Source organism: Scatophagus argus, chromosome 13, assembly GCF_020382885.2.
Source record: "Scatophagus argus isolate fScaArg1 chromosome 13, fScaArg1.pri, whole genome shotgun sequence".
In the NCBI taxonomy this organism is placed as follows: Eukaryota; Metazoa; Chordata; class Actinopteri; family Scatophagidae; genus Scatophagus; species Scatophagus argus.
In genome coordinates, this window is record NC_058505.1 from 10,000,984 (window position 1) to 10,025,568 (window position 24,585).

The following is a 24,585-nucleotide window of genomic DNA, read 5'->3' on the forward strand; positions in this document are numbered from 1 at the left end:
CAATCACAAAAGTTGCATTACAATCTCAATCAATCTACAATTGTATTACAATTTTTTTAAATTTTTTTTTAATATTTGTAAAAATCCGTCCTCGTTGGTGTACCTTAGATCGATATGCTTGACACGGAGCAGCCTGAAATTCTGCAGGGTGAGGGTTTCTAGGCTGTTTCCAGCCATGCACAGCTTCTCCATGGAGGCCAGCTGCTCCAACACCTGGGGCACGTGGTTGAACTGGTTGAAGGAAAGGCCTATGTAACTCAGCCTCTGGAGGGAACCCAACTCATCAGGCAGATCATCTAAACTGTTGCCGTCCAACAGGAAAGTCTGCAAACTGAAAGAAGGACACGAGATCAGACTGAATTTTCTTTATTTGCACAGGTAGTGTGGCCCAGGATCAGTAACACTGTCATCAGTACATTTAAGATCCAGCAGATGGCGGTGGCAGCATAAGTGCCCTACCGGCCACTTCAAGAATCTACAGACTTACCGATTATTCCTGCAGATTAACTTATCATGGTTGCAACCCAGTTTTCTGATGGTATGTTAGGTTTCAAACGTGGTTTGGGTTTACATTATAAGTGCTAATCATGTGTCAGTACTGAACCAGCTACTAAATGACTCCCTTAATCTATGTATTCCCTCTTGTCATGGTGAGATAAATTAGACAGAATAATGCATGAATTAACGAGTTTAAGATCCATATTTGATTTAATTTTACATATTTTTATTTTGCTGGCAGTACAGAAGAGTGAGCAAAAAGCATGAGGGCTGATACTGGAGCTCAACCAAAACTCTAAATGTTCTGAGCATTCCAGTGAGAAAAGGGAAGGATTTTCAGACAGCAAAATCAGATTTGCTAAATCCTCTTGAAAATGATGGCTTAAACACAACAAAAATTTGTGACAACAATGTCTCGTTACTGGCAATAGAGTCCACAAAAGAAATGCAGGAATGTAAGAACGGACTGCAGTGCACTCACGTAATTTAACGGACGACACACAGGCCATGACTGAGGCAAAATGTCACAGGCAAGCACCACAGATGATCTGCACAAGTTGTGTTGTTGTTTGCTCACGTGTTGAAACTAGCAAAGAACACCACGGTGGCTGTTGCTAGGTAACATTTGACTATGTAAACTTTTGACACTCAATCCGACAGAAATGTGGCTGGTTTGTGAAAAGGTTCACTGGGTTCCCAGGCCCGAGATAGCATCAGCGCAAGCAAGCATTGGCCCCAATGGCTGAACGAGCTGGGTGATTACCAACATCATGGGCCAGTAACAGGGAGAGGTAAGGTAAACACCAAAAACAAGCTCAACAGAACAACAAAGGAAGAACTACTTAACCATATGGAGAATAGGGCTACAACACATCTGAACTTTACTGGTACATTTATTCTATGAGTTTAGCAAAGATATTGATCTTACAACCTAAGTACCGTAGCTTCCCATCATATTAACGTCAGGTCTGTATCCTCGGTGACTTCCTGCTGCTACTTACTTGGTCATGGCTCCCACAGAGGAGGGGACAGAGACCAGGTAGTTGCAGCTGAGGTTGACCTCTGTCAGCGTGGGGATGTCACAGATGGCCAGGGGGAACTGACCAAGGTGGTTGTTGGATAGGTTGAGGCTCCGAAGACGAGAAAATCTGGAAACACAGAGTATTGATTACAAATTGGGTGAGGATGAGAAGAGAAGAGAAGAGAAGAGAAGAGAAGAGAAGAGAAGAGAAGAGAAGAGAAGAGAAGAGAAGAGAAATATGAGTGAGTGATTGAAGATGTAGTTGTTTCGTGTCAACATGAATATTGCAAGAGAGTAGAAGATATTCATAAATATATTAATGAATATATCCTTGGGCAACATAGCAAAGTATAGCTTACACTGAATTTGTTTAAGTGAACACACAGATTCAACATACGCATAAACAAAGCCCTTTAATAATAGGAGGACTAATCCTTCACATTTTATTGTTGAGCAAACAAGTGCAGCACTGACGTCTGTGTTGTTCATTCAAACACCAGTGACCAGCGGCATTTGGAGTGGCGTTCTACAGCAGAGCGGTGACCTTCAGAAGGGGTTCGCCCCTCGGGGGAGGGAGGGCGGGGGACAGGGTGAAGCAGGGGAAAGGACTCTCTGGACTGTCTTTATTTATCCATCTACCCACATACAGACACACACGTACAACCTGCTATCACCTAGCATGTGCACACAGAGAGAGAGGTAGAGCAGCCATGCCAAGCGGGCGATGGGCAGGATGCCATATTAGCACCGCAGGCTGGAGCAGCTGCTTAAACTGGCACCACTTGTTTTCACTCCCTGTGTACACACACAGGTTACACACACATACACACAGTATAACGTGGTGATAGAGGAAAAAAGGCATCCAACACGTCAGGGCTATTGATTAGGGTCGCCAAGTAATTCCAGCTGAGGGCGGGGAGAGGGTGTGTGGGAAAATGTCATTCCACCATTAAATCAACCTCTACAATCTGCTGAGTAATTCTCACGCATACCCCCTTTCATCTCACATTTTGTCTTTGTCCAGCTTCCAACAGTTTCCAACCCCCTTCACATTTCCATTACTTTTATGCCCTTCATAACTTGCTAAACTATCATACATATGTAAATAAAGAGGCCAAAGGTTCAATCATATGCATGGCGCGTCACCTATTCCCCATAGTGAGCGACGACCTCTGTCTCACAGAAAGATGCATGCTGGGAAGAAAATCCCATGCCAAAGGAAGGAGCTAGTATCCCAGACAAGTGATTATGCATATCTGATTGGCAAATCACCCACCAGCGAGTATTGGGCCAGAGAGAAAATACAGAGGAGAGGAGAGGCATGTGGCAGGTTCACACATTCCACTGCTCTTGGAAAAATACAAAGCGCTATGACCCCATGGTTAGATGTCAGAGAAAGCAAGTGTTTATACTGAAACAAAAACAGACTCTCACACAACTATTCACACCAAAACACATACACCCACATTCATGGAGACTCTGCACACAGAGTATTACTGTTCCTGACTCCAGCTCTTTTGACTTCAGTCTCTCCGGGGCAAAGCGAGTACTCCGCTACATGTTTCTGTCAAAACGCCTCTATTTCCAGCTAACTATTCGTCTCTTTCTCATTACTGACCTCTTTTTCTGTCATGCTGGGTCAAATGCGGATGAGCCTACTTTGGTTTGGCAAAGCTAAATGGATGTCATCCCGCTTGACCAGCAGGGGAGCTGTGCATCACTCGCTCAGATTTAAAAACTACTTATTCCCCCTCTTTCACTGATGTCTTTTTAACACCAGTCATAATTCTGAGGATTAAAAAATAAAAAGGATGTTTCAGAAAATGACTATGGTAGAGCATCATAAAATCCTGACCTCCTACTCATTCATAATTTTCTTTCAGGATGACGCACAGACATGCAAGATTATACATGCGCAGCCATACATACGCAGAAATACACATTCATGTCGGTGCAGTCATCTTAAAAAAAAAACAAAGCAGATGCCATACTGTATCTAGACTTTACATGCACTGACCCCAAATCTGTAGCCTGCAGCCACTTTCTTCTGTTGCATACAAGAACACGACTCTCCCACACATACAGACACTCCATCCTGCAAACATTGCTAATACACACGCACAAATTTACTCAGTTAAATGGCAACAATTTTCACATTCACAGGCACTGTGTACATGAATACATGTGCATGGATGCGCACACGCACGGACACGTGCGTGTCTTGGCTGTGGCTTTAATCTGGGACCATGATAAGCATGCAGCAGATGGTGCCCACAGAGAGAGAGAGTGAGGGAGGCCAGGCACATTAAAAGCTTCCCTGCAGACGAATCTACCCTTCTGGGCTCCGGGCTCATTTGGCCTATCCTGGCCCAGCACAGGCCTGGCTAGCCTCTTTGGTCCTTGATTGCCAGTGGCCCAAGTCCTAGACTGCTCAGGTGGATGGCTTGCAAATTGCAGGCCAAAGCTGTGTTGTCCAAACCAGCCAGCCATGACCTGCTGAGTCCAGTGAAGCCTCATTGTATAAGTGTCTTGTCTCTCCCCTCCTTGTACAACAGCCCAGCCCAGCTCCTGTTGTGCCCAAATTATGCTAAGCTTTGCTAAACCCTCTCAAGTTTCATCATGCCCGAACCAGCCCATCCAAACCACCCTTGACTGTCTCTCTCTCAACCTGTAACCAAGTGCATCCACTCCTTTATTTTCTTTCATTTCTTCCTGTCTCTTCCCTTCTCCTTATAATTTTTTCCCAGGTGTGTTTACTGTAGATCTACAGTGGCACGGTACCTCTGCAGCTGCTGCAGCCGCTGGTCTGCTGGCAGGAAGTTGTGTTTGAGGTTGAGGTGGGTGAGGTCCTGGCTGTAGAAGAGGTTGGGAGGAAGTTGCTCCAGACTGCAGCAGGACAGATCTACTGAGTTGATTCTCTGAGACACCATCTAGATGGAGGTGGGGAAAAGCGAGAGGAGTAGAGAGAAAGAGAGATGTGGAGTTAAAAAGGATTATCTCTACTACACAAGACTTTACTGGTGCATAGCCTGCAGCTAAGGGGTCAAATGTCATTCAATGGGCAATCTTCTTAGGATTAGTGAGTCAGGAGAAGTCAAGGGAAAGTCCAACAGGTTAGTGATCTAACATCACACATTACATCATTGTGTAATCTAGTTAACTGCAGGTGTGCAGAACAGGTAACATTTGTCAGTCAAATTTACACACACATTGACATATACTGTACATACACGTGCTGTCTAAAAGGAAACTACAGCATAAGAATCAACGTTGTCCTAAAGAAGAAAATCTGCGGCCTGTGAACTGGAGCTTTTCAGAGCACAGTTAGCTAGAGGCTCAGCAGTCGTCACTGGGGCACGTGCTGCCTCTATCCAGGCTTCTATTCTGAGTGGCCCTCTGGGTGCTCGTGACATGCATGTCCCTGTTAATATTTAGAAAAGAGGTTTTCTGGCTATGGCCTACTTGAGTTCAGATGACAGAAAGGAGAGAGCCATGAGTGGTGTATATGTGTGCAAGTGCACCAAGACACACTTCCAGTGTTGCATACCACAGACTGGACAGCAGTGAAATATGTGCCGTTTTCCATCCACTCAGCTCATATGAGCATTGGGATTGTGGTGGGTGCAGTGCCACATTTTCATACTTCATCTTGCAGTCACGCATGCTCTGATATACAACGCAGCTGACCCGTAAGTAGCCTGGGAGCATATGCTTATGTCCTCCTTTTTCTTTCTCTAACTCTCATGCACACACACACACACACACACACACACACACAGTACCTTGGCTGCGTGTCTGTGCCAGCGCAGGTGCTCCGTGAAGCTGTCAAAGCTGACGTAGTAGGTCTGACTCTGAGGCCCTGCTGAGCTGAAGGCCAAGCAGTGATTGTGCTTCTTCACCTCCTCCACCTGCACCATGACACACACACACAGCAGTCACATTACACTCTGAAATACAGACATTTCTGACCTCTGAATATAAACAATGACCCCGTGCTTGTAGAATTAGTGTCAAAAAAAAAAAGGAAACAAAGAAGAAAACCTGACACACGGACATCTCTATTGATTCGTTGTTATTAGGAACAGTTTAACAGTTGCTGTCCAAGGAAATGAGATGCTTAATCGCTGCGGGGCAGATAAATTCAGTCAGCCGGAAGCACACTTGTGAAAATATATAAGGCACGCATGATCATATAATGAACAAATGTGCGTGAGATGAGCGAGAGTAAATGTATGTGAAATCGCGTTTTAGACACGCAGAGTCACACACACTAAACCACATGGTGTGCATGAATAAATGGCTGACTAGTTAAGGTTTTTCAATAGAACACTGGCATGCATACACAAACTCACCACATGCAGGCACATGGAGAGCCAGTGTATGGATGAATGGTTGACAAGAGGTCATGTTTTGTGTGCGAAATTTATAAACTGGGTGTGGCAGATTATGGAGTGTCTTTTGTGCCGGGTAGAAAGGGCCTTTCAGGAGAGGGCTTGGAGCTTATTTAGTGGCCTTGCAGATACACAAAACCATAAAGCAATAAATGGATAAAGGTCATTTTTAAGGAAGCACTTTGGAAAAAGTACAGAGAGAAATAAGGCTACTTGAGTGCAGTAGTATTACAGTACACTAAACATTAAAGCACGTCTTGACTCCAGATTAGAAACGGACGGAAACATCCCGAAAACATCTTGACAACTAAAAACTAGGCTTGGCTGTCTGGCCTGAAGCTAAAATGAACAACATAGGAAGCATTACTGGATGTCACATTTGCAGAGGGTTGTAAGAGTGACTTTATAAGGTCACTCAGTGCTGATATGACATTATGAGTTTATGATCCCGAGCATAAATTATGTATAATCACCATAAAAGACCAGGATGAGAAAGAAAACATCATGTGATGGCAGCCATGCACTGCTGTGGTATGACTGGGACATACCTTTCCTCCAATCAGTGGCAGGATGTGCATCTTCCCTGTCTGGCTCTCCTTTACAGAGGAGACAATGAGGCAGGTGCCACACAGGATGACCTGCCGCCTGGTCCAGCGGTTGACCGGTAGCTGGAGCTTCCCTTTTCGAACGTTGTATGTCCCTGACAGCTGGACCCGCTCCGAGCTTTCGATGCTTTGGGGCTTCCCTGCAACAAAGAAAGATTTTATGTGGTTAGTGCTGCTTAACGCAAGTTTGTTAAATCCTCATTTAGGCTGTTAAAAGAAACGAATGAGCGTGCTATGACCTTTTTCATAGCAGTAATTTTCAAGAAAGGTGCACAACACCACTTATAAATACATTAAGTCAAAACCAAACAAGATTAGGAGAGCCTTTAGCCATGCTGGCTACTTGGCTGGCTAATGTCAGCAGGCTACTGATGTGCTAACATTTGCTAAAAAGCATGAAACACAAATTACAAACGAGGCTGAGGGGAATAAGTTCCCTGGTATTTGGTCATAAACCAAAGAACTGGACAAATCAGCTGCCAACAGGTAGTCAATAAATACTTCCACAAAATAGGAAATACACTCACAATGTCAGGTTCTCACAAAATCTAAAAGCATTCAGCACAACTGTCACAAGCTTGGATGTCCTACTTTGCACATGGAATTGAATAGTCTGGATTTGCATTCAGTGCAGCTCTACATTAATAGTCTCAAATTCAATACCAGGTGCACCTTCTCTTACAATTTCTGAGCTGCTTCATTGGGTTTTACTCATCTGTCTACCTCTCCTCAATGCCCCGTCCTCTCTTCACCACCAGCCTGCCAAACCTGACAGTCAGGCTGCTTATCAGGTGTTCTGTCAGCCAGGCTGTCTTATCGTCCTGTGGAAACATCCACCTGCTTTCTGTCTACCTCCACCTCCGCAAAAACCTCTCAGGGCTAGCTTGCTCTGTCGTCGTCTCCCCCACCCCCACCCCAACCCCCACCCACCCCTGTCGTCTCTCTTCTATCTGCTCAGCTGCCTGCCTTTCGGTTTCCTCATTTCATATATGGTTTTATGTCTTTTGCTCGTGGCATGTAGCACATATCACATAGCACGTAGCACTCAGCGTAGAAAATGTCTCACATCTGATGGTGTACTGTAAACTAGCGACATCATTCTTGAACTGTCTCTTTCACACATATTTCACTTCACTCCAAAACACATGGGCCAAAGCAGAGGAGGGCACGTGAAGGTGAGAGAAGTAAGGAAGAGTCAGTAGGGTAAGCAAGTGTGAACTTGCACACACTCTCATGGCTTTAAATAATTCAGGTCTTTCAGATGCGGACAGTAAGGCTAACGCAGTGGATTACTTTACTGCACACTGAAACACGCTCAGCAGACTTTAATAATGTTCTGAGCAGAGGACTGCCTATTCGAGCTGATGTAGCTAAACCTGAGGTCATGACAGTGCATACATATTTTATCCAAATGATTGTCACTAATATGCTGAATTCACTTTGTTCAAGAAGCAGAGTCTTATACAAACTGGCAATCATAATTTAAAAAAAATAAACAAAAAATAAAAAAAACAAAAAAACAAAACATCCACAGCCACTGAGTCCTGACCTTTCCCCTGCTCTACAAGCTAATCTTGTGTTCACTCAGAACCAGCAGCCTAGTTTGCAATTTGCTTCGCTTAGATGCTGTGTATACGAGCACATGAGTCATGTTTGCCTACAAGGGAGACATGTCTTGATATACTTAAACAGTAAGCAGAGGACATGCAAAAGTGCACAAGCCTGTGAACAACTGTACAACGATGTCTTACTAATTTAATTTTCTGAAACAAACGGGAATGCAACACTATCAGTTATAATGTCATACGTTAGACCCACGTGTCAGACCTTCCCAATAGCATTTATTCCACGACAAAATAATAATCTAGCAATAAATGAGAAATTAGACGTGTGAAACAGAATGAAGCAAAACTGCTATAACACAGTGGGTGGTTCTTGGATAGAAAGATATATGTTTTACTCCTTTAAGTGAGGGACTATTTATAAACCTGCCTGGAGGCAATGCCACCTTAAATATGGTCCTACACTAGCAAAAGAAGTTCACACTGTGCACAAAGCTGTGAAGGTATCTATAATATATACTGTGTGTGACAATTTAAATAGCATAAAAGCACACCTCTTTTTTGTAACTTATCTCTGTGCTCTGGCAGACTGCAGTGACTTCACAGCAGTGATCAGAGATAAATATGGATAAATATATTTTAATGAGATATCTGCATATGAAAGACATGTGTAATACTTAATAATGTTTTTACTGATAATTCCTTACTAAAATTAGACCTCTTAAGGTATTATGATTACATGAAGAATTCTAACTGTCCATATCCTTCTCTAAATTTGGACGGAGGAATATTTCTGTACTGCACAGAAACATTTCATTTGGTCCAATTTACATGGAATTAAAAATCTGCCAAATTACAACTCAATATGAAATTTGATGGCATGACATTCAAAGGGCCATAAACACTCTGCTGTTTGATACGTTAGAAAAAAAGACAAAAAAACCAAAAACAAAAAAGTGAATCTGTTGAAATGAGTTTGTGCCACTTTTTCTTTCAAGACAGAAAATCAGATACAATCCCAAAACCTCCAAGCTGTCCATCGTCCGTTCCCTGCCTCCCCTTCATTGTTGATCTCCACACTCATTTAATTGCACTCCGGAAACAAGTGGAGTGTGCAGGGAGCGAACGAAATTGCAGGTTTTTTATCTCTCTTTAAAGGGTCGCCATCGCTGTCCACTCCACATAAAAAGCTATTAAATGGATGTGTATTTGTACTGCTGTGAGTGTGTGTACACTTGTGTGTGGTATACACGCTGGTTAGAGTGAAGAGGAGAGTAGACAAAATGGTAAAAAGTAAAGTTTTTTAACAACCTGGGTCTTATTTTCACAGTTCGGGCCATCAGCTGTGTTCAGCACCATAAAATTTCATGCACCGGTTTCATTACTGATGTAAGGTAACTTGCCCAGATACGGCTTTAAAACAAAGAGCATGTAAGAACCACACAGTCAGTGATTTAATCAAGTCTAAATCATAAAACCTCACTCACTTATTTGGAAGTTAAAATGCCTGTTGCGTATTGCTGAACCAATTCCTGGGATAAATTTGAACTGATGTACGAAATAGTACAAGAAAATGAGATAAGGAGACAAATTAAATGCATGATTTTTATAGGGAAATATTTGCCAGCGAAACAATTAAAGACATATTTTAATCGTAATATACTGATATTGTTGCTATTTAGGTTCCTTTAGAAAGATAAGCTTATACCGGTTGTCTTGGTTTAAGTACATGAACTGCAGCTAATATTAGTGTATCTGTTCTAAATCAAAACAAAAGGAGAGGGGAAATGAATGTAGCATGGTGTGCCTAAATCTTTAATTCCAGATTACTGCCAAAATCCAAAGAAGCATTCTTTAAACTAGAGGCTATGGTCCACCAAATTTCATCCAAATCCACGCTATGCCTTGCTTACTGAGACAAACTGAGTGGTGTGACTCAACAGACTGGTTACCCCCTTCCAACTTCACTGGCTGGCAGAGGTAACCAGCAGGCGCATATTTTCATGACTGAGCTTAGGAAGGGGGTATGTGTTGCATTAGACAAATTATTCACAAGCTTTTAGCCTCAATATGTCACATGGGCATATTCCTACTATTTTTAGGCCTTTTGTTGGAATGTGCTCTCTCCCACACAAGCATATGCACAAACACACGCACCCTGCTCCTCCTCCTACTCTTCCCCTTGCTGACATCCACATCCACACACTGACACAGTGACAGTGATTAACCATCTCCATATGTGCATCCATCTCATTGTGGACCCCCCCCCCCCCCCATCAAAAAAAAAAAAAGAAAAGAAAGGAGGACCAAATATGGCAAGAGAATTTGCAGAGCCAGAACAATATAGACAGCTCGAGTGGGTTGCTTTTGTGACGAGAGAAGTCTGAAAGCCTCTCCTGTGCGGATGTTTGCCGTTTACTACCGTCTCGCACGGACGTGGGATGACTCGGATGGAGGCAAACGTTTTTGTCTGGCCATGGGAATGCACGCTGGAGGAAGCACGGAGATGGGTGGGACTCCCACGTGAGCATCCTGTTTACAGAGGTGGGCCAGAGAGAAGCAGGATCTCTTGGTAACCCTCCAGCAGGAGGAGGACATTATAAGAAAGAGTTGCTATATTATAAAAGTATGAACCACAGGCCACCTACACTATAAATATTTGGAACAGGGATGATGTTAGTCATGGTGGTCATCCCATAATCTATCTGGATGCAGAATAAGATATGGATTTAATAATAACGGACAGGCCCTGCAAGGTGGGTGTGTTCATGTGCAGAAGTCATAGTCTATTCCTAGAACTACTGTATGTGGGAGCACTACAGTGCTACAAGTACTACAGTGTGTGTTGGTTATTGGAGATGACTTCCTTCCTTTTCCCCAAGCTCAGGAAAAGAGTGTTTCCCCTCCAATACGCACCCTCGCTGCTCAAACACACACACATATAAAAGCACGCATGCACCCAAAATCAGAACCTGCTGTAAAAGATCTGTAGTCAGTAATATTTCCAAATATTACAATGAAGCATGGTTGGAGATGCACTAACTTTTTCTTGAATGTCAATTAATACCCTTTATTTTCACCTACAATCCACTCAGAATCACTACAGAATCATTTTCTAATGTTTTAAACTTGCAGGGGGAAAAAAAATGGTTATTTATTGGCAGTATTGTGAGCCTCCCACATGTCCACACTGTCCCCATTATCCATCACTGTTAATGATCAGCTCCCAAGGCTGACCTCTCTGGATCCATCTCCCATTTAAGAGATCAACATTTCTTTCTCCTGGCTCTTCTTCTCAGTATTAACAAGGACACATCCCTGGTTAATCATCCTGCCCTGCTAAATGCAAACCGACATCAGCAGCACACCTCCACTGCAGGACTGGGCATGCCATACCGTAGGGCATCAATGACCCACATAAGTCAAAGCAAAGCACAAGCATGCGTAGAAACACACTTGCTTATTCTGTAGGCAGCGACAGATGTGATGTAGGGGATGGCAAGACTCTGGGTCTTAAACTATAAATGCTTCTAAGCTTATACGGGACTCCTATATCTCTGGTATCTTTTTTCCTACTTCCTTACAGTAGCGTCTCGATAAAGATCTAACTACTGGGAAGCCTCAATAAAAATTTGATAGAAAATAGAGATATTGATTTGACAAACAAGAAACTAAAGTTGAGGAAAGCTGGGGGGGAGAAGGGATAGGGAAATAGATGCAAGACAGAGCGATGCCAGCTGTTACTCTGCGACAGAAATAGCTGCACTGTCCTTCTGTTCCAAACTACACATGCCAAAATGCATCTACTTGAAGGTGTGTGTGTGTGTGTATGTGTGTGTGTGCAGGAAAGGAAGGGATGTCCTACCCACACCCACCCGATCAACTATGCCTCTTTGTCCAAATAGCTCCACCTCTTTATTTGTTTCTCCATCTCTCCTCCCTCCTCCTCATCTCTCTCTCATTCTCTGTGGAGGCTTGAGGTGATTACTCAGATCCACAGCGACAGGCCGTGTTAAGCCTGCTCAGGCAGCAGTCAACAAGCCTTGCTGGAAGGTGGCAAAGGCCATCGCGGGTGATGGGCTGCTCGCCGCCCTCACCTCAGTGCTTCACGTCTTTCCTCACATTGCACCTTATTTCTCTGCACCTTTCACAACGATTGCACATGTTGAATTGTGAATGTGCGGGCGGTGAAAAGGTCGGCTGGCAGGCTGTTTACAACCCCAACAGTTTCACAGTTTTCTCAGATGTTTGATCCCTAATTAGTAGCTTCTTAATGCTACAAATATCCACAAGTTCCCAAATGTTCTCACACAAGCGAGTTCATAGAGGTAAAAGGGGCTGCCTCTCCCTTCTGGGACTGAGGAGGTGTTAATGTGTGAAATGTGTCAAGCTGTCCTTTGTGTAAAAGTGATAAGAAGATGAGGTACATGTTTGCATTGGAAATAAGTGAGATGATCATGCATTATCTGCACATGCCCACATGTGTCCGCCTGGTCTTAATTTGAATCATAGTTCAGCATAAATATAACAGAGCTGTTAGCTTGTTTAAGTGACATTTTTTGTTGTGGCTTTGCTACAGCGAATAAAAGCAAACTCAACTTAAAAGCACAGTCAACAGTAAAATCTTGATAAATAGCTGTAAAGTCCACAGTGTTTGGACAGCGCCGCAAGCAGTTGATTTGCTCGATGAGTATTAATTTAATCATCCATTGTGCAACTTGCTTTCATTATCTATTTAATTAACTAAACAATTAAACATGATTAAATTGTTTTGCATTATAGATGGGTTAAATCACACCTGTTTTTCAAAAGGATTACAGTACAGAATATTAATGACTTGTAATGTGCTAAAATAATATCAAAAACATAATAATTCAGGATATTGTGACCAACTGCTTGTGTGTGTGCATTCACACTTTTGTTCTCAAGAGAGTGCTGAGGAGTGTCTCCAGTCCCTCCAGGAAAAGCTGAGTGACACTGCTTTGTGCTCCACCAAGCAGTGTCACTCAGCTTTTCAGTGTCTATTGTCAGACACTGAACATCCTTCAGCTTAAACAGCTCAGTCGAGATGATGTTTCTTCGTCTTCTCTTTCCCTCCCCTTGTCTGCACTCCTGTCAGCTGGTAGCATTAGAGAGCAGGGCCAGAGAAACAGGGGGCTGGGGGAAAATATGATGACGAGCACAGATGACCATGAGATGCCCCTCCATCCCCGTAGAGAGGGTGGAGTGGATAATTAATAGTTTGATGGATGCCCTCAATTTCTGATAACTCATCTCTCTTAAGCATGTCACCAAGAAGGACACAATCAGACAGAAACACACACACACACAGACACACACACAGATAGAGAGAGAGAGCGAGAGAGAGAGAGAGAGAGAGACTATACAAAACCGCTCTCTCAGTCCAGTGAAACACATCCTGAATCTAAATGAGGTCACAGCCTGCAATATCTTCCCCATCAAACCATTATTACCCTTTGCCCCTGGGAAGAAGAGAACTAAACAGCCCTCTGCTATTAAAGGCATTGTACAACTCCAGTTATCAGGTCAATGCATTACCATCCACCACCTGTGGGGGCAGTGTGGGGATACATTATGAGGTGGGGGAACATGAGGGAGGATTTGTAGTGCGTTCTGTAATGGTTATCTTTTGTTTTTTGTTGTTGTTGTTGTACTTGACCCACTTGTACACTCATTTTCCCTTTTTGCATTTTTAATTTCTCACATTTTCTTCACGCACGGCAGAAGAGACACTCACTCTACTTCATAACTTCACAGATCAGGTCACGTTAACCTGACGCAAATCTGTATTTATGGGCAGAAGCAGAAAACAGATGCAAACGATGTGTAAATAGGCAGTCATAGCTCACGTGCCTGACATAAGCTGGAATGAGGAACAGCCGTGAGAAAGGCCCCACACGTGGTTAATAAATCACACTGTTGGGCCATGAATTTTTTAAATGAATGACTTATGTGTCCTTAAGTGAAAGAACTAACAGCATTTCTCATCAAGCTGCACGGTCCTTCACGCCAGTTGCTGTGCTGTTAACATGCTTCATCATGTAATTCAATCGATATCCACTAAAAATAGGACCAAATGAAACACAAGGAGAGGGGGATTGTGTTGCGAGCGCTTGGAATCGCAGGTGTTGACATCAGTGTGAAAATAAAGATGATTTTCCCCAGTGATTCCCTCTGTCAGTGCAAAGCTGATATGCTGACGTACATAGATGTGTGCTCCCTCTCTCCTCTACACTACACTCCCCCACCCCAACCCCCCTCTTCCCAGCTCCACTCCTGCTCCTGTTATGTAATGAGTGTGTGTGTTACGAAACCTTACATTGGAAAACACAAGCCCACTGATCAGCAGGCTCTGGGGATTGTTTTCACCCCCTTTTTATGTGTGAGCCAAAGCAATCGCCTCCACCGTATTGGACAGAAGTGTTTGTGCGTTTGCTCATGCACACAATGTGTAAGTATATGTATACTACAAATTAGGTGAATAGCATCAGTTTAATGTGCGAACATGATGTGTGAGGCCAATAAAGTGTGCTGAGCTCCCAAATGAATTATTTAGTATGTTTGTGGGTGAGCGTGTGAATGACATAAATAAATACACACGCAGAAAAAAAAAATAATGAGGGTTCATAGATGCATGTTGCAGTCTGAATATACAATGAGTACTTGGAGCTATCCTGGTGTAGGAAGGACTGGGGCAAAGAGGGAGAGGGGGATGGACATAAGGAGAGAAGTGTATCGGATGCAAAGGAAAGAGAAACGAGATAAGGCCAAACAGATGGCAAAGACAGAAAAAAATACTGTATACTTGGATAAATGCATGGATAAACAGACAGAAACAGAATTGGCTACAGGCATATGCTGTCACCTCAGGCAGAAAGACTCAAGAGGGGATAGCTGTAAGGCAACGTGAGCAAATCTCATTCAGCTGTGGTTATTAAGACCGCCACCAAACAGACAAAAGACTCAGACGCTACACCTTCTAGTGCTGGCAACATTAAAAATTGAATCATTGTGTAAAATTATGCATAAACAGATACTAAAGGATTACGATAATGTACGTAATCTGTGTGAGGGCACGAGTACAACACGTACAAAAGGTCACAGATCAACAAAGAATGCAGTCAGTGAACTATGATGGATGACGACAACTATTTCCACTATCCGTGGCCTGCATGTATTCTATTATAGCCATTAACTGTATTCACACACATTAGTTACCTCTATATACAGTAGACTTCATTAGTGGCCGAGTCCACCATGCCACGCTGGGTTCTAATGGCGTGACTCACACACATACTGGACAAAATTCACAAGACGTGGCACTTCATTTGTGCACACGCTAATATGTCACATAAACAAGTAATATGGGAGCATCGAACAGCAAATATGTTTCCTCTTCATAAAGGTATCTGATGGGTGAGGTATAGATATACATGCTATTTCAAACAAAGCATTGGGACTTGTATTATTAATTTTTCACAGCATTACCAGCCAAATGCACCAGAACTGAAATGTTGAGAATGAACAAAAAAGATTCCAACTAGAAAACCTGTTCTGCTTGTTAAGTTTTGTCACATCATTGCACAATCTTGGAAAAATAACTCGGCTGGTTTAAAAAACTACCAAAAATAAAAGACGTAAAATGTGATTGTAAAATGAGGGAAGTTTCCTGTAAAGAGCAGAGCCAGACTCACACTCCTGTAGTTGTAGAAAAAGCAAAAGCATTTCTTCATCAGCAGAGATGCGACAAGAGAAGCTATAATGTTTGTTTACAAAGGACAAGGAGACTAAGAGAGCTTAGTGACAATAGCTTGCAACACACAGTGCCAGGTCAATTTAAAATGATGACACTGCTCATCATTCCCACTCCCTGTTTGTTTTTGTTTTTTTAAGGTTATCAACTCCGAAAACGCCTCGATGTCTCACTCACTTCCTGCAAGTGCCCGATATCTTTGCGGCAAAAGGTCAGACGTATTCTCCATCAAATCTTCCCAAGTGTTTATGCAATGCTGTTTCATGTAGATCGAGCTGAGAAGCATGAGAAACATGTTCATCAGTGTGGAAGAGGATAGCTATTTCATGCTGGGAAATAATGAATTAACCAGCAGGTCATGAACGCGTGAGAAACTTTCTTTCACACGCAATATAAAACAAGTCTGCACACGTGTGAACTGAGCTACTGTTCTGTGATAGTAAACTGGCAGGAGAGCCAGAGTTATGTAGTATGTAGTTATGTAATGTGTGTCTGTCTTTCTGTCTTACTTGCTTGCGTGAATGCACATACACACACACACATACACACACAGGTCATGACTGGAAAGGTTTCAATTACGTGTGTATATTTTAATGTTTCGAATGGCAAATTTGTCGTTTTTCCCGCTTTTATCCTCCACTAACCCATCCCTGAAAGTATTTAACGTCAGGCTTCGGTACCGTCAGCCATCATCCACACTCACTAACTCTTCTCTACTTACTTTCTTCTGTTCAGACTCTTAAGTATGAGTGGTATTACATGTCTGCTCTAGTGGGGAATCACCATCTCTAGCCCTGCCTATAGGCAGGGCTCGGCTCACTTTCTTCACAGCCTTACAGGGGACCAGGCCTTTTGTGAAATAAGTCAGCATGGGGTCCATCCTGCTTAAGTATCCTTAGCTGCTCTGTAGCAGATAATGCTCTCTGGCCTCCCCAAAGAAGAAGAGAAGCAAAAAAGGGAACTACCAAAAAGGGAAAGATAATTTAGTACTTTAATATTAGTGCCCTGTTCAGTGCTCCTCCATGTTCACAGCTTCCTCTCCAGGCCCCAGACTGGCACACCCATCCCGTGGCCCCACCCACAGCCCTGCACATGCCAGCGGTCCTTGCACTGTGTCCTCGGCACAGCCTGTGCCATTACGCTCAAGGATACACTGTTGACAGCTACGGGTCACTGCAGTCCAGGCACAGAGTGGCACACACTCATGAATGATGCAGCATTCGGCGTCGGTCCTACAGCTCTCTCACTAACACATGAGGACACATAATGAGGCCTGATCATGGGCAATGCATGCACAATGACATAAAGGGGGGCCACAGAGTGTAGCGAAGATGCAATTAAGGCAAATCCAAGAAACCAACAAAGTATGACAACAACCTTGTAAACAAGGTATGAACTGACACATCCACTGAACCCCCCCTAGGACCTCATTCTTGTATTCATGGATTACTGCAGCTCCAATTTAATACACGAATGACAAATTCAGAACAATTTTGCTTATTGTTTAACTTATTTATGAAAGGGATAGGTGGAGTTAACTTCAGTTTTAGTTCCTCTTATAGCTCAGGTTCCAAACTGCTGCATTCTACGCTATCCATAATGCAGCTCGAGTCTTCCACTGTCTGGTAAATCACCACATCTCTCAAACTATTATTTTCAGACATTAAATGATTAGTTGATTAAAATATTGTGATTCATCGCCAATAAAAATAGTGTGTCCTTCTCTAGTTTGAGCATATTTGTCATATTCTTTCACAGCAAGAACAGTCAAAATGAGATGGATGACGCTATCAGCCTGGCGAGATCAGAAAATGACAATTATAATGCTGCACATATTTTTTTTTAGGGTTCACACATATCGTGTGAGAAGTTTCCCAAACACATATATCATCTCATAATACAGGACATCAGCAGTATCACTTCAACCCCCGCATTCTGTCACTCCACATTTGCTAATGGGCTGCATACAGACGCAGCCTGTCTCTGCAGCACTCTATATAGCTTAGATAAAAGTGCAGCGCTTAATACTGTATGGGGGACTTCAAGAGAGTGAGACACAGATGGGAGCAGTGTATTGTCATCTTAAGCACCAGTACAATACCCCACCCCCACCCCCCACCCCCTTGAGGTTTAGGCTTACCCACCTAGCATTCATGCCCCCTGGCAAGTGCATCAGGGGAGGGTGAAACGTGAGAAGCAGGGATGAAGTGAGAGTAGCGATAAAGGAGCAGGCTGACAACACCTCCGTCTGACACCGAGGCTAAAGAGATGAGATGAGAACACTAATTGGTGAGCCAGTGAAGGTTTGAAGTCGTGCAAAAAGGTTAGAGCTGGATGTGGTGGAGTGCGCATGCATAAGCACTTGAGTTTATGAGTGTGTGTGTGTGTGTGTGTGTGTGTGTAAGCATGACTATGTGAGTGACTGTGTTTATGTGTATATCAGTGATTAATTAGCTTGCAGGGACTCCTGCCTGTTTGTCGCCCTGGGTTTCCCTGTTCATTTGTACCACTGCATTAATAATGTCTGTCACTGACAGAAACAAAGCGGGGGACATTTTACATTCAAAACTGGCAACTCTCAATCCCTCACTGTGTCTGTCTATTTTTTTTTTATATATATATATAAATAACAAGATTATAGTCATTCCCAATATTGCTTTTAGCAAAAAGTGCTTCTCACTTTGTCTCCTTATCAATACCTGGATCATAAATTCTCTTTCAGTAAAAATGTCAGACCACTGTAGCTGTACATCAACAATGTTCAGAATCATGTAGGAACGAAAAAGCCCATAATGCTGCTAAACTGGAGACAATAAGTTCACCTTTACTTTAATGTCATCAGAATCAACCATGCTGCTGAAGTATTACCTGACCTGAAAGTAGAAAGTTTAATCTTATTTATGACACTCAAAAACGAGGTGTTAATGGAAACTCTGCTCCATCACCCCAGCCTAAGGCCAGCATGGATGTCAATTAGAAGCGAAAACTTAAAAGGTCACAAAAGGGCAAAACTGCAAATGATAATCAGTTGAATTGTTTGTGTCGCAGCACTGGACAAGACAAGATACAGTGACATTTTCCAATTTTGAGCATAGCATAAATAATCTTCTTTCTAATTTATGATTTGTGTGCATTACACGGCTCTAAAGACCGCAGACACTGAAAACCCAGACGAATTCAAGTAGCAAATCACAAGGGATTCATAATCTATCAGAAAGCTAAAATAATTGAGATTTTAAGTAAAATTACCGGTACATTCACAGGAGTATCAGAAACCACCAAATCTCCCTGTCTCCTCATTCTTTATGTTATGGTAAAGGCTGTGTGCATCAAAGGAAAGAAAAAAATGTGACTTTATCCTTTTATCCTGTCCTATGCTGGAATTACACTTTAGACAAAAGTACTGGGATTGAGCTGTTTTTCATGGGTAGGCCTGGGTCCCTTACATCCAGTGAAGGGAAATCTTCAGCATACCAAGACATTTTAGACAATGCTAAGCTTCCAACTTTGTGGTGACAGTTTGAGGAAGGCCCTTTTCTATTCCAGCATGACTGTACTCCAGTGCACAAAGCAAAGTCCATGAAGACATGGTTGGATGAGTTTGGTGTGGATGAGTTTGGTGTGGAAGATCTTGACTGGCCTGCACAGAGCCCTTACCTCAACACCTTTGGGATGAACTGGAACAGAGACTGTGAGCCATGCCTTTTCATCCAACATCAGTGCCTGAACTCACAAATACTCTACTGCATGAATGGACAAACATGCTCACAGAGACATTCCAAAATCTTGTGGAAAGCCTTCCCAGAAGAGTGGAAGCTGTTCCAGCTGCAAAGCTGTCTGTGTATTTAGAATGCACTGTCATTAAAGTCCCTGTTGGTTTAATGGTCACATGTCCCAATACTTTAGTCTATGCAGAGTATCTTCAAATGTGTATCAAACAAAAAGACTAATGGTTTATTACACATTCATTTCCAACAATACCTGTATCACTGGCATTATTAGCATGATAATACATAAGCTACCATGCAAACATACTTTAATGTGTTCTAAACAATAAAACAGTCGATGACATGGCACCTTCTGTTTTTTTAGTAGACTGAGGCGATTTCATGTAGTGTGTATGCACTGAGCATGTGCTACGAATCAACAAGTCTGAAGATTCCCGAGTGGAGAAAAGAAGATTTAAGTGGGCGGCAGCAACATTTTAATAGATGCAGAACTAGAATAGCAGTGGAATGAGCAAGAGAGAGAGTGAATATCAGAGCAGTGTACTGTACTGTAATACCATGAGGAGTTTATCAGTGTGTGTGTCTGTGATTGGTGGGATGAATATTCTGCTGCACAGCCCGAAAACTGCAGCCTGCTTGAGGCCCCTGTCTGAACTTGTTTTGATCACAAACGGCTATGAAAGTGAAGTACGTGTGCTATTTGATATCACAAAAACACGAGAGCTGACGCACTTTTTAAACATTAACTGCGCGAGAAATACACACAGAGCCCAATCAGTTAGCTCGACTGAAAGCGACTTAATCGTCGTAAATAACACAAAACAGCAGCTCTGTCACAATGCAATGCTTGTTGGTTGAAGTTTGCCAACAAATTTGGCCCAGCTGATTCTAGGGTCTCATCCATCATAATGCTTTATGCATGATGCCAGGAAACTGTCTTTATGTGGGCGGTGCATGGTGACAAGGATTTAATTTTGTACCACTGATTGGAATTATTAGCCACTAATCCCAAATGAAAGGCAGTCGGACCACTATCGGTTTCCAAGCTTTTCCCCGAGGGTAGTCCACTGATACGCAGATAAGCACATCACTGTTACTGTTTGTACTTAACCTCTAATGCCATTCATCATTCCAAGCTATGAAGGCCTCCTGTAGCTTGGCTAGAGCTGGCAGTGAGCCACTGGGAAGTTGCAGGCATTCAAGCTGGTCTGGAAGAATGTATATTAAAAGCTGGCATGTTGTGGCATCCATTTGATAGTGAAAATGAAGGACAGTCATAGGGCGATTCAGAATGCACAAGCAATAATAAAAGGCAAACAGTGACTGTTATTATCTCTAGTCTTGCTATTGTCCTGTTTCGTGAAGCATTAAGAATGCATCTGATGGGCAGCAGTTGCAAGTTGTCCACAAAGACAGCAGCTACAGAGGTGGTTGTTCTTTAATCCCACAGAAGGACAGGCCACAAAGTAATCAGACCCCAGATCTGTGGTTAAAGCCACAATCAGTCCAGTTCAAGAGCAGGGAGAAACGAGGGAGAGACAGAGAGGAAGGCTTTCACACAGCAAGAGTGACGGGGGAAGAGAGAATTAAAGGGCTGCTCTCTCCTGATGATGCACGGGGACACAAACGACTGAATGAATGAGATTGTGATGTTGTTGCACATTCCCCCGGCCCCACGTGCTTCAGCCCTCCCTCTTTCCTTTCCTTTTCTTTTGTTTTGTTTAAAATTTAACAAGGTCTGGAACAGTGGAGGGCTGAAACGGGCATCCGGGGTGTTTTGGCTCAGCTTCATGTCACATGCAGGGGCCATGTGAACACAGTGGCACTGAGGAAGAGGAGTGGTGGTGGTGGTGACGGGGTGCTCGGGGACTGGAGGGCAGTGAGCGATGGACATTGAGAAAAAAAAAAAGAACTAAAGAGGGGAAGTCTTTAACAGGGAGTGGGAAGCAATGAGAAGCAATGAGAGTTTTGGTTTTTTTTTAATGAGAAAGATGCCACAAATGAAACAGGAACTTGAGACAAAAAAAAAGACAGGCCAGCAAATACCAGGCACGTACAAGAGAAAAAAAAAAAAAGCCCAAAGCAAAGGCGAAGTACATGGGCAGAGACAGTGAGCTGTAACTTCTTGAGCAGCAGGTGACAGCTTTTTCCCCTCCCAGAATCTGACTGATTATCAAACTTCAGAGCTAACAGACAAACAGACAAATAAATTGCCATGTTAATGATTGAGACTGGACTTCTAGTTTCACAAGTCTAAGCCCTAACTGGCCTTGCAGTTTATCGGGAAACAATTGTGTAACTGAACGTGATCCAACATAACAATCCTGTAACAAATTACATTTACGGAGCTTGTGATATTTTGTTTTTTTGAGAAATACATTCTCAAAGCAATGCATTCCAATACACAGCAGCGGAATATGCTGCGTTTATATACAGTTTGAAGTACTTGTACTCTGTTTGAATATCTCTATTTTCCAGCTATATATTGCAGAAAAATAGCATTTTTTAAACTCCAACATAGTTAGTTATAGTTTATAGTTATAGTTAATGGTTACTTAGAAGATTAGGATCTGACATAAAACACATATGATCACTTATCAAAATATTTTATGATACACTATTATTGATCAGTGGTTGGAACTACCCACCAGTAAAACCTGCTTACATATTAGCACATCTGTGGTAGTAAACCATTGTAATAAAATAACTTATTAAAAGATACTTTAAACCTTCAGTAACTGATTATTTGGTCAGTTGAGGTCAGTAATAAGTGCAAACACAACACTGATCTATTAAACCTTTAGGCTGACATGGCTAACCTGTCAGCAAACCATTTTCTATCTACACATCCAGCAGATAAGGAGCAACTTTAGCAGTTATATGGAGTCATGTTTCTGGCTGCCTGATAAATCTAAGTTCAATATTTTCTCTCATTCTGTCTCTGTCTCTGAAATATCTCTTGAGTGGCACTTGAGTTGCTAAACGCTCCTTTATGCTCACTGGCTAGTCACTAATTTGGCCTCTCTGCTGTTTGGTGCTGGGCAGGTAGCATCCAAAAGGTATTTAGAGCATATGTGCAGAATGAACACTGCAGCTGAAAGCTACATTATTACAGCAGCGATATAGCTGACACAGTGGTATTTCTACCTTTACATAAGTAAATGATCTGAATACTTCGCCCAACTATGCTAATACAGAGTGACCATAGGTCTACTGTTATACATTAGGCTGCACTGGTGACTCAGAGTGATATAATGCTGAAAAGGTGGTAAAAAATTTAAATTGCACCATCCACAAGGATGAGCTGTGGATATACATGCAGGATCAAAGTATGGCACCTACGCAGTATACAACTGTGCAAAGCTGCTCTAGTGCATCTGTGGAACTGTGTCTGTGTCCATCTGCTTGCTTTCAAAGCCTCACCCTTAAAGGACTCGCCAATGAGGAAGTATCATTCCTGCGCTTCAGCATTTTTTGAGAGAGACGAACTTTAAACTAGGTCACTTCGTGTCAACAGCTCTGCCTCTTTTTTCTTTCTGTTAGAGCAGAGTCCATAGAAACAAGATCACCTCCACCCAAACACAACTTATCTAGCTGCGTCCACATGATACAAACAAAGATTCAGGGCCAGTTTGGTAACGCTATGAATTCCACTCATGCAATGTTACTGGCCAACCACTTCTGTGTAAAAAAAAAAAAAGGTGCCTTTGTAAAAAATAAAAAAAAGAAAACAAACAAAAAAAGCTTTTATCCTTTTGTAATTGCTAAATGTGAGGAAAACGAAAAGCTAAGAATTTAGAATTTTAAACATTAAGCAAAATAGTCTCTCTGGAGACTCCGGCTTTGTAAAACAAATCAGTGTGAGCGCCACTGGAGCAGTGCTGTTTAAAAACCTCCCATCCAGGAACTGACACAGTTCTGTCCTGTGCACTAGCAGGCAAGCAGGCTGTGTGCTCCCTAATCGGAATTTTTGGGCCTCTTTAATGCTGAGGGTTGCAGATGTTGCCTGGTATTAGACTGTGCTACTGCTGATCAAAGTTGCGGATAGTGAGCCCCTGCTGGCCTGCCTCTAATCCCCCTCCCTCGTGTAGTGCAGTCAAGGCAGGGACTGCTTCTCCGCTTGGGGACAGTCAGCTTTAGTCCATGACCCTGCTGCAGGGAGAACCTTTTCACTGCCTTTGCGTTTGGAGAACACCACCTACTCCACAACCATCCCTGGGGTTTCTGGGGAGCATTCAGCATGGGCAGTTTGATAGACAGCTGAGGGGCCAGGCTGCTCCCATAAAGCTGGAAAAGCCGCTGCCCTTCCCTGCCCCCTTCCCCAATTCCCTATCTTAAGATGTGCTGGCAGGCAGGCAGCAGGGACATATCAGCATGACATTGTTCAGCTAGATTTATCTGTTTACCACAAAGCAATAAGAATTTCAGCAGCATGCCCCATGTTTTCTTTTATACTTGTTACCACAGGCAGCACAGACTTAACGCCAAAGCACGCACACTTAAACACAGAGAAGACAGCGAGGAAGAGTGATATTAAGAACACTATACCTGTAGAAATACCAAGCTGAATCTTTAATAAACATTTTTAAGGACAGTTGTGATGATGAGGGTGACCAGTAATTCTCATAGTGAAAAGCAATAAGCTAGGGAGAGATAGAGAGATATGGGAAGATAAATGGAAACTGTCAGATGGTGTGAGGGAGGAGGAGATGTGAGGAACGATAGCGTGAGGAGAGGGAGGGGGATCGATCATGAGAGAAATTGAGAGAGGGAGGAAGATTCGGCGCGAGAGGAAAGAAGAGGGGGGTGTCAGCCAAGAAGGCAATCTATATTAGACAGAAAACAGTTCCCCTGGCTTTAACTGCTACAAGCTGACATCGCCATCCTCTCCATGTCTGCCTCAGTAGACACACAAGTGTGAACCACTGGAGATACGCACATCCAGCTCCACGCTGAGGCTGTTCGGCCAGCATTTCATTTACAAGACCACTTCTACACGTGTGGCT

The 24,585-nt window shown here is 42.9% G+C and overlaps 1 protein-coding gene across 1 annotated transcript in view; it reads right to left on the bottom strand.

The window, feature by feature from the left end:
• The window catches only part of phlpp1 (PH domain and leucine rich repeat protein phosphatase 1), a 40,848-nt gene that overhangs the window by 8,385 nt on the left and 7,878 nt on the right, over positions 1-24,585 (bottom strand). The window contains exons 2-6 of the mRNA XM_046409431.1: positions 6,459-6,655; positions 5,302-5,427; positions 4,301-4,449; positions 1,500-1,646; positions 104-331 (exon numbers count right to left, since the gene is read on the bottom strand). Coding sequence (XP_046265387.1) covers positions 104-331; positions 1,500-1,646; positions 4,301-4,449; positions 5,302-5,427; positions 6,459-6,655 — 847 coding nt within the window. The remainder of the gene's footprint in view (positions 1-103; positions 332-1,499; positions 1,647-4,300; positions 4,450-5,301; positions 5,428-6,458; positions 6,656-24,585) is intronic.